The sequence below is a fragment of the Phyllostomus hastatus genome, unplaced genomic scaffold, assembly GCF_019186645.2.
Source record: "Phyllostomus hastatus isolate PE091 unplaced genomic scaffold, TTU_PhHast_1.1 phas_scaffold_216, whole genome shotgun sequence".
Lineage (NCBI taxonomy): Eukaryota > Metazoa > Chordata > Mammalia > Chiroptera > Phyllostomidae > Phyllostomus > Phyllostomus hastatus.
In genome coordinates this window covers 21,948,075-21,964,320 of record NW_025334018.1, presented here as the reverse complement: position 1 = coordinate 21,964,320, position 16,246 = coordinate 21,948,075, and the positions used below count along the sequence as shown (strand labels likewise).

At 52.1% G+C, this 16,246-nt stretch overlaps 1 protein-coding gene across 3 annotated transcripts in view; it reads right to left on the bottom strand.

The window, feature by feature from the left end:
• DPYD (dihydropyrimidine dehydrogenase) overlaps positions 1–16,246 on the bottom strand; it is a 461,487-nt gene that overhangs the window by 239,989 nt on the left and 205,252 nt on the right. For all 3 annotated transcript variants that reach the window (XM_045816671.1, XM_045816673.1, XM_045816672.1), the window contains 2 exons: positions 2,293–2,400; positions 456–625 (listed from right to left, as the gene is read on the bottom strand). In XM_045816671.1, the coding sequence (XP_045672627.1) occupies positions 456–625; positions 2,293–2,400 (278 nt within the window). The remainder of the gene's footprint in view (positions 1–455; positions 626–2,292; positions 2,401–16,246) is intronic.

Here is a 16,246-nt window from a genome sequence, read left to right as displayed (position 1 = left end):
CCGCGTGACCAAGCTCTCCGCCTTGGAGGGCAGCTGGTGAGCTGGCTGATGAAAGGGGTCAGACGTCTGTCACTCCGACCCTCCCGACACCCACACGCTCTGTGGACAGCAGCATCCCGTTGTTCAGGATGCAGAGGACTCGGCACAACCCACGGCTACTCGTCCAAGTCACGTGAGAGACAGTCACCCCGAGAGTGGGAGGCCCTCGTGTACCGATAAAGATGAATTCCTCCTTTCACCCAAGTCAGTGTCAGAGAAGCGTGAGCCTGCACTCCGTCTGAATTAGGAGAGCAGCCAGGGCCAGCCCGGCAGAGCTCCCACGCACACCCCCAACCGCGAGGACGCCCCAAGTTCTCCAGGAGAACCGACACGAGGAGCCGCACACTGACGGTGTTCTCGCCCCTCGCCCCGGAGCTGGCTTCCCGACAGGCCCGCCCCCTCGGGTGCCACGGTACCTCCTCGGGGACGGCCCTGATGTTCACGAAGCCTTTCCTGAAGACCACGAAGACGCGGCGGGCGCCGCAGCGCAGCGCGGACGTGGCGCAGTCGAAGGCGGTGTCCCCGGCTCCCAGGACGATCACTGTTCCCCGGATGGACGGCAGCGGCGAGTGACAGGCGCACATTCCTGAAGGATGAAAGGAAACCCGTCGTCAAGGACAGAGACCCCGTCTTCGAGACAGCTCAGAGGACCCCGGCACTGGCAGCAGCATGGGGCCGAGGCGTGGCCGCTGCGTGCGGGCGCCGGTCACTCCCCAGTCATTCTGCTCCACCGGGAGGCGGCTTCACCCCCTTTTACAGCCACGCTCTGAGCGCGAGATCCCCAGCCCTGCCCTGCCCTCCCCCTCCCTTCTGGGGGCGCCCCTCCGCACACTCTGAAGCGTTTGGGTCGTAACACAACGGAGCTGGTCAGCTCAAGTTCGCTCTGGCGGGGTGGCGGTGTGTGTTTCTAACCCGGCATCACTCACTTTCTCCTCATTAGCGGAGAAGGCAGTGATCCTCTGATCCGGGCTCATCGTCCACAGCGTCTCGTGAAGAGATGTTACTCACTGTGACGACCGCAGACGTCTGACAACACAGCCCCGACCTGTCCCCTTCGCTCCGCTCTGGAAATGAACACTAACGTGCGGGGGGAGCGTTCTTTAGGTGACGCGTGGATTTCTGAGAACTCCTTGCTTAAATAGTTACAGCTTTCTCCCGTTTACCACTGTTCTGTGTGGTTTTGTTAAAACTGACTGTTAAAGGGAAAAATGACTTCTACGTCTGCATCTCTCAGGAGCGCCTCCACGAGGATGTGATGTCCGTGCAAAAGTTCACGGAAAAAAGGAACACGCAGGAGCTCTCTCCGAGGTAAGCGGCAGGGAGCTAGCAGCGTGAACAAAGCTGTTCACTGGGGCACAGTAACAATGAGTCACTGGGATGTCTGCAGGGGCGGCGCGGCTGGCTCAGGCCTGGCATTCCCGCGTGTGCCCGTTCTGCCGGGAGACCGTGGCTGGAGGGACGTCAGCGGCCCCTGTCCCTCTCACACGTGTGTCCCGTGTGCTATGCCCTTCCTCAGGGGGGTCGCTGGCACACACGCAGCCTGTTCTCGTGGTGGGGGGGGAGACAAGGGGTGCACACCTTTACCTGTGAACTTCCACAGGAGGGTCTACTAGAGGGAGTGCTTCAGCTGTGGGAGAACCCCAGGCCTGGTCTTTCAAACGTGTAGTCAGCGGTCAGACTGGACATTTAAAACGCGTCTGAAGGATTTAGATGATCTGGCTTTGGAGAAATGCTGCAGCTGCTTCACCGTGAAGACCTCACTCCAGTGCGGACACGGGGCAGCATTAGCTCCGGGGGGTGTGTCCCTGGGCCTGTGACGTGACATCTCGCAGGAACTGCGCACTGGGGGTCTGTCACCATGTTTTACTATGACCTCGTCCACTCGCTGTTCTGCTCTGGGGGACACGGCCTCTGCCTGCCAGCTGGGACACCCGTCACACCACCGTTTGCCCGACTTTAAAATGAGAGAAAGCAGCAAGCACGACAGCCCCCACACTGGGGTCCCTGCAAGTCCTTCTACGGACCTCTTCCCCTGGGTGCCCGCTGCCTGCACTTGGGGACCACTGCCCGCGACGCGGCTCAGACCTGCCCCCAGCCCGTGCAGCGGGCTGGCGCCGAAGCCGCACGGGCTGGCTGTGTCTTCTTCGTGTCAGTGGGAGGGAAGGGACCGAGCTGGCCGACGCCCCGCTAGCCCGGGCTCTGTGTGAGCTCACGGCACAGGCAGCAGGGAGGACAGAGGGTGCCGCGCCGCACCTGGTTTGCTGGCTTTGGCCACGAGCGGCAAGAAGTCTTTGGACGTGTAGAAGCCCTGCTCCTGCGTCAGGCCCTCGAAGATGGGGTCCTTGTTGGGCTCCGGCAGGCCTAAGGAACGAAAACGCAGGAAAGCATCATTAGCGGGAGGAGAAACTGTTCCTGTTGGACATTCAAAGACGTGGAAAGCTGCAACTATTAAAACACTGTGGTTCTCAGAGGGGAAACCTCTGTGAGCAAAGCAACACGAAGGAAGGCGTGTAATCCAATGCAACGTGACGGACCTCGGGGTACAGCTTCAATCTACACACACGGTACATTTCCCCTTCATGCACACATACGAGGGGGGCCCCCAGAACGGAACTGACGTACAGAAAACTGCATTTGTGCTCACATGTTTAACCTTCAGTGCTTTCCATCTGACGCAGTACGCCTATCGAAGCGTTCTTCCACTGCTCAAAACAGGGTTTGAACCCCTCGATTTTGAGGCCTTTTAGTGTTTCTGCTGGGTTTTGTTTCGTTTTGTTTTCACCCCCTGCACATCAGCAAAATGTTTCCCTTTGGGGACCTTTTCACCCAGGAAAACAAAAAAATGTTGCTGGGGGCGAGGTGGGGTGGACAGGGAGGTGGAGCACAGGGGTCATGCCGTTTTTGGTCAGAAATGGCTGCACACTCAACGGGGTGTGGGTGGGTGCGCTCATAAGGCCCCCGTCATGCAGTGGGCAACCGTGCTGAAAGAGCCTTCAACAACCACCACAACAAATCACTGAACCGAACGCAGCCTCTCACAATGACGCCAGCTGGTCCGCTGATGCAGATGGGCTCCCGGAACACTCACCTAGCAGGGGAAGCCTGCACCGCAAGGGGCCCGCCCTGCAGACGGTGGTTCCGGTTGTCTTTGGGTTGTACAGACACATCCAGAAACATGACACACACATGCACATACAGCGTCGGGGAGAGTCACGCATATTCTTCCCTCGTGTTAGAACACAAAATAAACTGCCGGCATATTTACACGTTAAATAAAGAAAACTCATCACAAAAACGGAAATAAGTTATGGATGTATATTTGACTAGTTCCTCAGTAGGGGAGATTATTCAAAACAAGACAAGAAAGTCAAGGAGAAAATATATTTTAGCACAAAAACTCAGCTATTCTACATTTAAAACATATTGCAAACAAATTAAAAGGAAAATGATTCACCAAGAGAACATGTTAGCAAACAAAATGTCTTTACTATGTAAGGACGTCTCTCAGTTTCAAGAAGGAACATCAGCTTTTCGATAGAGACATAAACAAAGAACAGTAACAATTGGCGTAAAAAAATGTAAATACCTTATAGGCACCCTAATCTTACATTGCGCTAGTGGTTTAAGAACTACGGACGGAGACAGCGAGACCCGAACCCCCGCTCTGACACGGGAAGGGCAGGCGGAGACCAGGCGGCACGGGAGGGGCAGGCGGCCCGTTACCCTCGTCTGACAGACCCGCGGGTTGTGCTCCATTTCCAGGAAGCAGTCTGACCCTCTCCCGGGAAACAGTGGGACGTGCAAACAGAGGTTTAATGTGCAGAAAACGGCCAATGCAAAAATTTTTAAAAAGAGAGACAGGAAAATAGGATGGAGGAATACCGCAATGCCCATGGAATGAATAAATGGGTCTCATTTTTAAAAAGACAACGGAGCGAAACGCGGCCATGGAAACAAATATTCGAGACGTGCGGTATCGGATTTCAGTCCAGATGCAGTGCTAAATGAACTCCCAGGAGACGGCACTCTGTCTTGCGTGAGTCAAGTTGCATAAAACAAAACACATCGATTACATAATCTGAACAGCGATCTCTTCTGGTGGTGGGGTTATATATACGGCATTTTATTTTTTCATGATGTCCTCGTTTTCCTAATTTTCCACAATGTGCACGTAGCAATTACATAATTAGGAAATAGTTGTGAGGGTTTTGAAAAGACAATGAAGAGCAAGCTGAACTTTTTCTCCAAGCATAAACAAAGCGAATCGGGCATCAGCAGCCTCACGGCGGCAGAGTGAACAATGCATGCACCCCGGTTCCTAAGGACCGGGGCACATCCCCAGTGGGACTTTATTTGCCGCCCAGGCCTCCTTCCACCCCACCAGGGGGCCCTGCAGGGGGGCGTGAGTTACTTCACACCGAAACAGAGGGTGACGGGAGGCGTCCCGGGGGGGGGCACAGGGTAAGAAGCGCAGCGCAAGGAGGCCGCGGTCCTGATGGAAAGGCAGGTGCTGGGCCTGCTCTGCGGCCGACAAGTCTCTGGGGGTCGAGCGTGCAGCCCGCAGCAAACCTTTGCTGCCCCTGCACACCTGCCGACCTGTGGCTCTCTGCCCAGCACCTTCATCTCCTCTGCTCAGAAGGGCTGCCCCTCCCTTACAGACCCTTCTAAGACCATTTGGTCTTTAAAGCATCCGAATGACCTAGGAAGGTCAGGCAAGGCATCTGCCTTGCCTTCGCTGCGGCTTCTCTGAAAATGAGCTGAGATAAGACGGCTCCTTCCCTTTCCGATCGAGAGGGGTGTTCTGTAGGTGTCTTTGTGACACGGGGACTGTTACATAAATGTGCGCTTGCTTACATAACTCTTTCAGAAAGCCTGGGACAGCGGTGGTTACAGCTACACAAAAATACCGGAACATGTACTTGAAAACTCGAATGACCAAGCAAAGTTTCTTGAAAGCTATTTTTTAAAAAATCACTGTAGTTCAAGCCACCCTGGGTTAGTGAAACCACCGTTTACATACGCTACACTACGAATCAAGGTTTGAATGAGGAACTGTCTCCCTTCTCACGTTACTCTACTATGAAGTAGCACATGCTCTGTACAGTAGCTTCATTTTCCTGCTGAAAACCACAAACAAACTAGAACGCCAACCTGAAGTGCTGTGCAATTTCAAGGGGAGAGGACACGCAAAAGCCTTCAGGACAGACTGAAGACACGCCCGGAGAACCGTCCCGAAGCTCGCCTCGAAGACTCCCATGGAGTGGCCGAGCTGGCCCAAGAGCCCCGACTTCTGCTGACCACGATGCTGCCGGTGATGAGGAGCAGGGCCTTCATCCTCGGGCGGGCGTTGGAGAGTCTCCCCGCTCTCCCCATCACCTGCTCTGGGACCCAAGTAAGTCCCGTGACGCTTGTTCGTGTGCACGCAGCTAGGCTAGAGCATCACGGCACCGGGACACGCCGATCCAGCTGTGCCGTGAAGGCACGTCACGGATGTGGGTCATGCCTGCAGCCAGCTGACTGCAGGCAAAGGAGACTGCCTCGGCCTCTGGGGGGCCTGGGAGCGGAGGTTTCCCCACGGGAGGGGAGCTTTTGTCTGTCTGCAGGCCCCGGGTGCAGGCTTCAGACCGGCCGGCTCTCGCAGCCGCATACGCTAATGCCCCGAAATAAATCACGTGTCTATATACACACACAAAATCTATACATACACATATTTAAGGTCTGTACTAAAGATTATACATAAATCAAACATAAAAACTATATAATTATATGAAATACATAGATAATAATGTATTTATACACATATCTCCTAACGGATACAGCCCTTAAATCTCTCCGATGAAACTGGGGTCTCCGTCTGTCCCCCTACCCATGTCTGTCTGTCTGTCTGTCTGTCTGCAGCCACGCGTGTTCACGCGGCACTGGGACCCGGCACGCAGGGCGCGCCCAGCAAGCACTGGCTGCGCCGGCTAGGGCAGGTTTCTCAAATTCCACCCCTTACAGGAAGGAAGGGGCGAAGCTGAGCTCGGGATCAGGCGCGAGCGCCGGGCGCGTCACACGTGCTGCACAGCAAGGAAAGCGCCGCCTCCGCAAGTGGGACGCGGAGGACGAGGGGACGCACAACCCCCGCCTGTCAACAGGGGTCCCCCCAGAGCAGGCGGCGGGCCGATGCCCGAGGTGGGTGTCTGCACCGGGGCGAGGGCAAAACGACACCGACGGGACCCTCCGGCCCACCCTTCGGTGGGAAGGAGGCGTTCGTGAAAGGACAGGAAGTGGGAACGATCTGACGAACACCGCAGCTCAGCGAGGACGCAGGACTTTACCTTCAAGGAGTCCCGGCAGTGTCATTCTCCCCCTAGAACGGTCGCTGAAGATTCTGCTGTCTCAGCAGGTATTTGCACAAAGGGACACTTCCCAAAGAACTACTGAGGATGACCGTGTTCGAGTTCTCCCAAAAGAAGAAGAAATAAAATTTTTCTTATGTGACAGGAAATCTAATTTAACATTTATTGCTTACTTATATCACAGGCATTGCTCCCAATGCATGACCTAGAAGTGACTGTTTAATACAGTAATTCATTGACTTCTCGAAACGACTCTACGTGGACAACTCATACTGTGGCCCACGTCTGAGATGTGAGGACACTGAGGCACACCAAGATTAAGGCGAACTCCGCCCAAGCCCCACAGAGCAGGTAGGGAGCAAGGTCGGTTTCTGAACCGGACAGTGCATCTGCAGAGTCTAAGCTTTCATCTGAAAACGCCGCCCTTCTGGTGCACAAGGTCACAGAAAAGGCCTGTCACCATGCGATGCCCCCTAACCAGTGGCATCTAAATCAATCACTCGGCAGCCAGTGCCACGATTGCCCGCAAGGCTGCAGGCGTGTGCGCCCAACCCAGCGTGCGTGGCCAGGCTCCAGCCCCGGGCACACAGGGGGCCGGCGGCTTCCCCGGCCGCCTCTCTGCTTCCTGATTCTTCTCTCTAGCTCCGCCCCCTCGGAAATGTTCTCCTTGTTAAGTGCGTCCCCTTGGTGATCTGCTGGTTACCTTCCAATATTTGATCTCCTTTGAAATGTGGGCCTCTGCTTTGTTTCCCGGCACCTCCCGCTCTGGAACAACCACGGGATAAATAACGGCGGTGGTGTGTGCCATCAATTCTTCCTGCTCACAGTGGGCTGTGCACACTCCAATGAACACGAACAAGACACTGAATATTCTGGTTCCTGCTCTGTCTCGTCCGTCACAGAGGAGGGACCAGCGTGTGAGGCTGAGCCTTGGCAGCTTTGGGAGGAGGTGCAGAAGAAGTGCCCAGATTCCGTAGCACCCGCCTGTGTTGCTTCCCGGGGTCCCTCACTCAGGGTTCACTGCACCGAGCAAGTATCTGTGCGAGGCCTCTGGCTCCCAAAGACGCCCACGTGAGTGGCAGCTAAGCCGTCGTGGGAACGACAGCGATCGCACAGGCCTGTCCTGTCCCCGGAGACGACCTCACAAATCCCACGCACATGCAGGGACAGCACCCTGTGGGGGAGCCGGGCCGGACCCCCGTCCGAGGCCCGGGGCTCACACATGGGAAGGGGCAGCGCTCCGGGACGCCGAACCCCTTCCACCTGCAGGAACACCCTCTGGCGGAGCCTCACCCAGTGCCTCGGCCACAGACAGTGCCTCGGGCACAGTGTGAGATGTTAGGAGCCAACCCCCTCCCCCCCGACCCCCACGGGATGGGGCGCCACCCTGCAGTCTGCTGGCTGACCGTGGCACAATGCCACCGCCCACGGCAAAGGTCCCACGTCTTCGCCCTGCCCGGACGTCTGCCTCCGGGGCCTCGAGCTCCCCTCGGAGAAGCAAGTGCCTCGTGCGCTCAGTCCTGACGTCCGAAGCTCAGTCTGGGGACATCAAAATGGCAGAGGAAAGAGAGACGCATCAGACACGCCCAGGGAGGGGCACCCGGCCACGCACCGCAGCCAGCCACCCCTGTCCCAGTCACAGAAACGACCCTGTGGGGCCACTGCTTCTTATTTTCCTTCACTCTCTGAAAGGAGCTTCCTGCTGCCTGACTTATTTCTGCAACTACTTGTGAACAAGGCTGTGTTAGTAGGACCAACACCTCTGCGGTCGGACTCGCCGCACTAAAATCTACGTGCTGGTGCTCACGAGCCACGCCGACCGCAGGCTCAGTGGCAGCTGCTCAGTGTCAGGGGCTGAGAGACAGCAGCCTGTGGGGGCTCTCTGCATGCGTGCGAAGTACGTGCTCGCTTCGTCTGCATCTTCTGCCTGACAGCCTCGGTCTGAGTCGATGAGACGACTCATTTGGGTAGACGTGCATCCAACGTCCCTCTCAGCCCCGAGGGGCGTGGCGGATGTCCTCACTCGGGTCAGGGGTCGGCATCCTCGGCAGGACCAGCAGGGAGGGCCGGGCCAGGGCGGCCCAGCCCTGTCCATTCCGCAGCGCACGAGGGCCTCCAAACCAGGGGGCGGCAGGACGGAGACCCTCTCGGTGCACCGCGAGGTGTGAACGGGAGCGGGGGAGCGTCTCGCTCCAGGGCGCTCCTGCCCAGCCGTCTGGGGAGCCTGGGGGCTCACGGTCTCGTCCCGCCCCCTTTCCAGCTGTGCTTGGGTGACACTACTCAACCCTGGGGTGCTCACACCCCCGGGTTTGGGAAAGAGAGAGCCCTGCCTGGTGTGTGGGGTTGTTCTACACATAGGAGAGGAAATGCACATACACTAGTCTGGTCAACCTAAACAACATTGACTGCAAGTCATTATTACCATCTTGGGCAAAATAGAAAAACTACGGGGAATAAAGGCTGCTCACAAGGTAAAAAGATTCACAGTCAACACTTTCAAAGACAAAAGGCACTACAACTGATCACCAGAAGCCATTTCAATGGATGTGCATACGAAGTGTCGAGGTAGGTGTGAAATCAAATGTACGTGTCCACTAACAGCTGTACCTAATCACCACCTTAGAAAAGGTAAACGTTCCCTATACCACGCCCAAACATTTGGGATTACAACACAGAAGTCAAATGCTCTCTTCACAGGCTGAGCATTCCACAATGCTGCCATGAATTACCACGTTTTTCATCTGCCACTTAAAGATCACTTACAGGACCCAAAAGACTTACTGCCTATTTCTGAGGGACAACAGTGCCATATGGGTTATAACTCTACGATCTATATATTGATTAGAAAGAGAACAGATCAATGCTGCCCTATTGTGCTTCTTTTCTCCATAAAACCCTCCCCCCGCCCCGCACCCCACGGTAAACACACTTAGTCCGGGGCGTCGGGACTGCTCTCAGAAGGAGCGGAGTGGATTGCTATGGCACTCGTGAAATCAGATCACCATGCATCATGAGAGCACTCATTGCATTGATTTTTCAAGTCCCCATTAAACATCTGTTTCCTGTAACTGCTCTCTGCTCTCTCTCTCGATGCGACCACAGGCCCTAGTGGTGAGCGTCACACCGTCGGTTAGAGCCCAGCAGGACGGAAATGCCGTGAGTGCAGGCAGCAACCCGGGCCCCAGAGTCTCCGCCACGCAAGGTGTGTGTCCGCACAGAGTCCTGCGACAGTGAAGTCCGGAGCCGAGGCAGATCCCGGGCACTCACGCCCTTTGGAAAGTCTGATTGATGCTGAAATAAGGTCTTCTTTTTGTGTTTCATTTGTAAAAGGGTAAGATTTTTTAAAAGCACCGAAGAAGGGAATAAAATGACCAAAGATGATCATTTCTACAAAGTTAAAATGCCTTTCAGTCCACGTGTACGACTTCGTGGAGAGGCGGCGCCCAGGGTCTATCCTTTGCCAGTGAGACCGGCTCGTGGACCGCTGCGCTGGAGCCTCGCCCCAGGCCCCGGGGTAGCGTGCGCAGGGGAGAGACAGCGGGAACACACGGAGGTGCAACTAACAGGTGCGACTGACGCAGGAGACAGACGGAGTCCAAACAGTCAGAGTTCTGGAGGATGTGTTTACTGGAATAAAATGTCCAGTAATTTCACATAACAAAATGAGAGTGGGACTCACTGATCCTTTTCGATTTCATAATTTTTACTTCTTTTCCACAGTTGGACAAAACATAGGGACTTTGTTTTAATTAACAGAATGATGCCCAAGGATCCCAAGATGGGCAAAATATTCCTGAGTGTAGTTTACTCTCCTGACAAACCATTTCTGTACTCAGATCCATCCTATCTATTTCTCTTTCTATGTAAAGGGGCATGTAAAACAACCAAAATGATGAAATCTTGGACAAAAAGGAGATAATTTATTTTTCTTTGTACTTTTGTGATATTCCCATAGTCTCATAATTAGCAGAAGTTATTTCAATAATTAAAATTTAATTTTAATCATATGAACGTATGATCTTCTTAAATCCCTCGTCTAGAAAAAGACATATTGATGTAATTTACTATTATCATCACAGAATTCTACCTGTCCCTTTGGTGTCGGGTGTTATTTATTAAAGTTTGATTTACCTCTCGGGTCTTCTTTCTTTGTTCCCCTCCCTTCCCTTTTCTCTGTTTCTTACTTTGATTTGGCTTTTTCTATAAAACAATTTTCTCAAATTATAATCTTCACATTGTGAAGCAAAAAAGAAATCAAACAATAAGCCTCAGGCAAGGGTTTTTTCTTATCTGCTGGAATTCTTAGCTGGTGTTAGGAAATCACTGTTGAGGACTGCATAAGGATACCACATTCCAAAGTAAAGAAATCATTAATAATAAAATACTAAAAAGGAACAGTTACATTACAAAATAAATCTACCAGGCCCACAAAGAGAACAAATTTGCCATGGCCCCCTGCAGTGGAGATGCGGCAGTAATCTCAACAGCAGGAAATAAAAGGGAAGAGGAGAGGAAAACACAAAAGCACAGACATTAAAAAAGTAATTAAAACACTTATCTCCATCGGCATACATGATGGAGAAAGCCCCTCACCCAGCCACCCAAACACAGGCTCAGTGAACCGCTCGGCGGGGGACAGCAGTCGCGCTGTCACCGCGAACACACGCTCCGTGCAAGGCGGCCGCCCTTCCGAAATCATGGCAGAAGCGTCGCTGCTGTGTTCATCACCAGTGAATGTGCCACACACTCACTGTATTGTGTTAGCGAGTTTCTCAAAGGCATTCTTAAAAATAGCACTTCTACATTTTTTTATTCAAATATATTCTTAAGTACAGGCGCTGGCGACCTCTTTACTTGTAATTGCTTCAGTGAATTTTACAACTGCATTTGAGTCTAAAGTAGTCTGTACACTGAAAACCTCACAGAACGATTTTTAATGTAATATGCATTTAGGTAATGCACTTAAACTGTTGCCTTTAAAGCCAAGTTAATCTTAGCCTGGAATGCAAAGAGGTGAGGCACTGTGCAAGAGTTAGGGTCGTGGATTAAACCTGAAACGACCGGTAAGAACCATTTTGAATTGCTCATGTAAGTTCTGGCCTTCGGAGCTCTCTGCACAGGGAGACAACGCATGCCTTTATTTTACTTAAAAATCAAGACCGGGCACCAGACGTGCATGGTGACCAGCCACTGTCTGCTGGAGATTGTTCTAGCCACGTGCCTCCCACTGGTGCGTCCAGAGGCAGGGCAGCGCCGCCTGGCTCAGGGTCAGAAGACCCTGCTGGGCTCCGACTGCCCCTTGCTAGCCACTCCCTGTAGGTCCACGCCCAGTCACCCACCTTCAAGCCTCTGTTTCCTCGTCTTTAAAAACAGAAGAGTCACAAAACTGCATTTGCTCATAGGGCCGTCACTGGGACGAGTAAGCACGCTGCAGCTCTGTACTGCTGTAACCGCTTCATTTCACAGGTGGGAAAGCAACTCGCCCTCCTGGGTACCGGTGATGCTGCCACGGGGTTCTTTCTTCTCGCAGTGATACGCACAACTCCGTTCCATGCTAATGATGCCTCTTCCTCTTATATGCAAATGATACATTTCTATGCAAATCTGTGTTCAGCTACAGCCCTGCTATAATTTTATATGTTTCATAAAAATTACTTGATTTTTTTCAAAAAATATTATGGTATCAGAAAAATAAGTTATTTCCAAACTTTAATATACTTCAAATGTATTCAATATTACTGACTTCTTCCTGCTAAGTAAGAGTCCTGAAATTATCAGGTAGGCCAAAAAGTTCATTTAGTTTTTTTCCACAGGGTGCCTCTAGAATTCCTTGCTCTCTTTAGCTTCATTTGAAGCATTTTGTTTGCTTGTATTGTGACAGCTGTCATATCAGCATGCATTTTAAAAAATGATCAAAATTGGTGAATTTTTATGCAGCTACTTTACTACTGAAGATGGAAGAACATCATGCAACATATTTGACATATTATGCTTTACTAGTTCAACAAAGGTGAAGTCACAACTGAAATGCAAAAAAAAAAGGATTTGTGCAGTGTGTGGAGAAGGTGCTGTGGCTGATGGAACGTGTCGAAAGTGGTTTGGGAAGTTCTGTTCTGGAGACTTCTCGGCGAACGATGCTCCACGGATGGGGAGACCCGTTGAGGTTGACAGCGATCCAATCAAGACATCAACTGAGAGCAATCGACGTTATACCATGCGGGAGAGAGCCGACGTACTCAACATATCCGAATCAATACAGTTATTGGTAAAAATGAAAAAATATGGCTTTTATTTCACGGAAAAAATTAAACTTTTTGGCCAACCAATAGAATACTTTTCTAGGAATTCAGAAAATTTCACGAAGTAATCACTTTCCAAAAGACATTCGTGATGGACAGAGTCAGCAATTTCAGAAACCTGTGACTGACCTTCTTGAACCTACTTGGTTCATCCGCAAACCAGACAGACTACCTAGAAGCCGAGTCTGAGGCTGGCCCAGTTTGTCCAAGGAACCCAGGACGATAAAGAAACACATATATCTCTGTATACGCATGCATTTTATTGTAAATGTGTGCACGAGGTTTATCCACTTCATTATGTTCCACAAGGAGCCTGCAACTCGCGCAAGGTTCAAGAGTCACATTCACCGAGATGAAATCAATTACAGTGTCCCATTTATCCAAAGGCCGTTCCGAGTTCCCAGAGTGTGGTCACAAATGCCAAACACAATGAAGTTATCCACACCTGTCAATCACCACCCCAGGAATAAACGCTAGTTTATGCAAGAGCCTGTAAGTATCCTTGTCCTGGTGTAAGCGCAAGTAATAGTTCTGGCATCAGACATAATACATGTGCATATCACTATGAAACCTTGTATAATCAGTTATTTAAACTTCAAGCTTCGTTTTCCTTATCTATAAAACCTGCTCTGCAGAGAGATTGATTAAGATACTATATCTCAATAATATGATAATTGCTTAGCACAGTGACTGGCATATGACAAATGTTAATAGAATTGTTTTTTATGTATTTTAAACTTTTAAAAATCCTATTATTTTTACACTTGTACCTTCCTTGATATTTAACACGATTTTAGCAATAAAGCGCCATAACAACCACCATGAAAATAAAAAAAAAACCCTACAGATTATTTATTTAAACTTGGTGCCCCTTGAAATGTCCTCACATATAACTCACTACATAAAACCTGGCAGGTTCGATGCATATCCGTTACACAGCCAGTGCTGGAATTCTATTACGTACAACCGGCAAACAAAAATACAGTCTACTGCGTTCAACTTTCAGATCTGGATGCCAGCCGTGATTTTTAAATTAGGATAAAGACCAGTTGGAAGGAGAAATCTCAGATGTTTACTTATGTAACCAATTATTCATGAAAATCCATATCGAGCACCTACTATGTGCTAGCGACCCTAGTGCGTGCCAGGGAGACGCAGGTACCTGCGCGGCTCCCAGGACACGGGATCAGAAAGTCCGAGAGCGTGGCGGTCCGCGCCGTGACACACCGCCCGGTGTGCAGAGCACCCCCACAGCACACGCCACTGGGGCCAGGACGATCTCACATGAGCTGAGGAGTCAAGGTGAATGTTTCCAGGGTGGACACAAAGGCAGGTGGGGTAGGTGTTCAGCTGAGGGTAACTAGGTAGGGCGTGGTCAGGGGAGCAGAGAAGGGGGAACAGGAAGCAGCAACATTTGCAATTTGGCAGGCGGGCAGGCCCCAGGCCGTAAGGAGCCAGGCAGCTCCCAGCGAGGAGTCTGGATTGCACGGAGGAGACCCGGCAGGGAGACGATGTGATCGGCTGGGGACTGTGAGGAGGACGGGCGGCGGGAGGGTGCGGTGCTGATCAGTGGCGGCGGTGAGAAGGCGGGCAGGCAGGCAGGCAGTCGTGGTGGGATGCTGCTGCGTGAATTCTGGTGAGAATTCTTCTCCACCTGGAACACCAGCCACCTCCACTAACAGAGACTCACTGCGGGCTCTACAGCCTCCATGCGAACATGGTTTACCCTCCGGGCCAACCTGCTCACCCAAACAAAAGTCATTTAAATCTCGGATAGGGAGATACCGAGAGAGGAAGTGCAGACTCTGAATGAAACGCAAAATGTGCTTCAGAGAAACTCTGCAGCTAGCATTTGAGACTGCGTCTCTCGGTTTCCTAGGGGCGTGTTTATTTCCTCCCGTTACAGGAACTGGAGCAGGGACAGTGGGGTCACGGAGACACTGGCAATGGGGATACACTAGAGCAACAACGTGTCCTGCAGCCGTTTCAGAGGTACTGTCAAAGGACGGCGCGCCCAGTGGTTGTCGGGAACAGAGGGAGAGGCACAGCCAGAGCTGGGCGGCCCCTGTCCTTTCAGTGGGCGCCCCCATGGTGCTTGTCCAGGATGGCAGAGGAAGGGCACAGCCTGGGGACACAGCTGTTCCATCGGGGACGTATTTAACAGGGTGTGGGACATCCCAGAGCGCTGTCCTGTAGATAACAAACATTCAAGTCCGACGCTCACAAGAGAACCTGGTCTGGACGGACAGGTCTGGGAATCACCCCAGAGCGCGTCCACAGCACACAGGAAAGGCGGCCAGGGGCAGAGCCCCACGCCACCGGCCGCTGCTGAAGGAAGAGGGGGGACAGGGCAGAGACGGGCACTGAGGAGCTCCAGGCAGGGCGACAGCCGGTGGGGGAAGCCGAGAGAAGAGAGGCAGCAATTCAGACTTTCTCGTCTGCACAAGCAAAACAGAGGCAAACTTGCAAAAATGTGTATCCAGTGTACAGTAACGCACACCATAAAGCATCAAGAAACAGGTGTTTGAAGATGCTTCTGGCTTTAGGGCTCCACCTTCCTGAATTCTAAGCATAGCACAAGGACCTACAATTAATTTTAGGAGCCATACAGCTAGAGGAGCTTTAGTGGGACAGACCCTAAAACAGCACGAAAACAACGCAAGAGCAATGTGTGGACCGTAACCATGACAATCGATTCAAACGAGGTGAATCAGAAGAGGTTGCCCGCGGCAACGCCGGCTGGAGCAGGGAAAGGGGACTCCACTGGAGGTGCATGCCACCCGCCTGCCCAGGACCCCGAGTTCACGGAGACTTTGTCCCCCCTGGAGTCTTCCCTAGGAAGAACTGGTCAGCAGTGGCAACCCCGCATTAATTAAATTCTGAGTGGACAATACGAAATGGGTATGACTCGGCTTGTACCACGTTTGATTAAAGACAACCTTTAGAAGGGTTTCTCTCACACTCGCAAGATTTCTGGCAAAACCGAAGCTCTGAGTTAGGGAACTTTATTCTGTCTCCATGAGGTTTGGGGTTCCCACAGAAGGGCACATTCCCACGTGGGTGGCCCTGCAAGACATGTTCTGGCCTCTGAGAGCAAAACCCAACACAGCGCCCAGCCAGGAGAGAGCAGCCCGCCCCCCGGGCGTGGCCCCTGCCCGCCCCCACCCGCCGACCATCGGCCTCCCCACCTCTAAACGCCTTGGTCTGCTCTCCAGCACCGCCTCCCCTGAGTGGGTTTCAGAACTCTGGAATCACCGGGTGTTATACAGACATGCGATTTCATAAATGAAACAAATTTCACTGCAGTCAGAGCCCACTGCAGAGGCAATCTCGTCTTGTCTTTCTAGAAAAAACCACTAGGTGAAAAAGCTGTAGTAACAGTGGATGGAGGGATTATCAGGGAGGTCATACTGAAATTCCAGGTTGTTCCTGGGGAGTTATGTAAATTCCCTGAGAGCTATAAAATATATTCACAAGTAAAAATTAAATTATATTCCAAAGCACCTGAGCCACTCCAACCACAGCATATAGGGCACAAATCTCATCTCGACAGGATCAGTACAAATC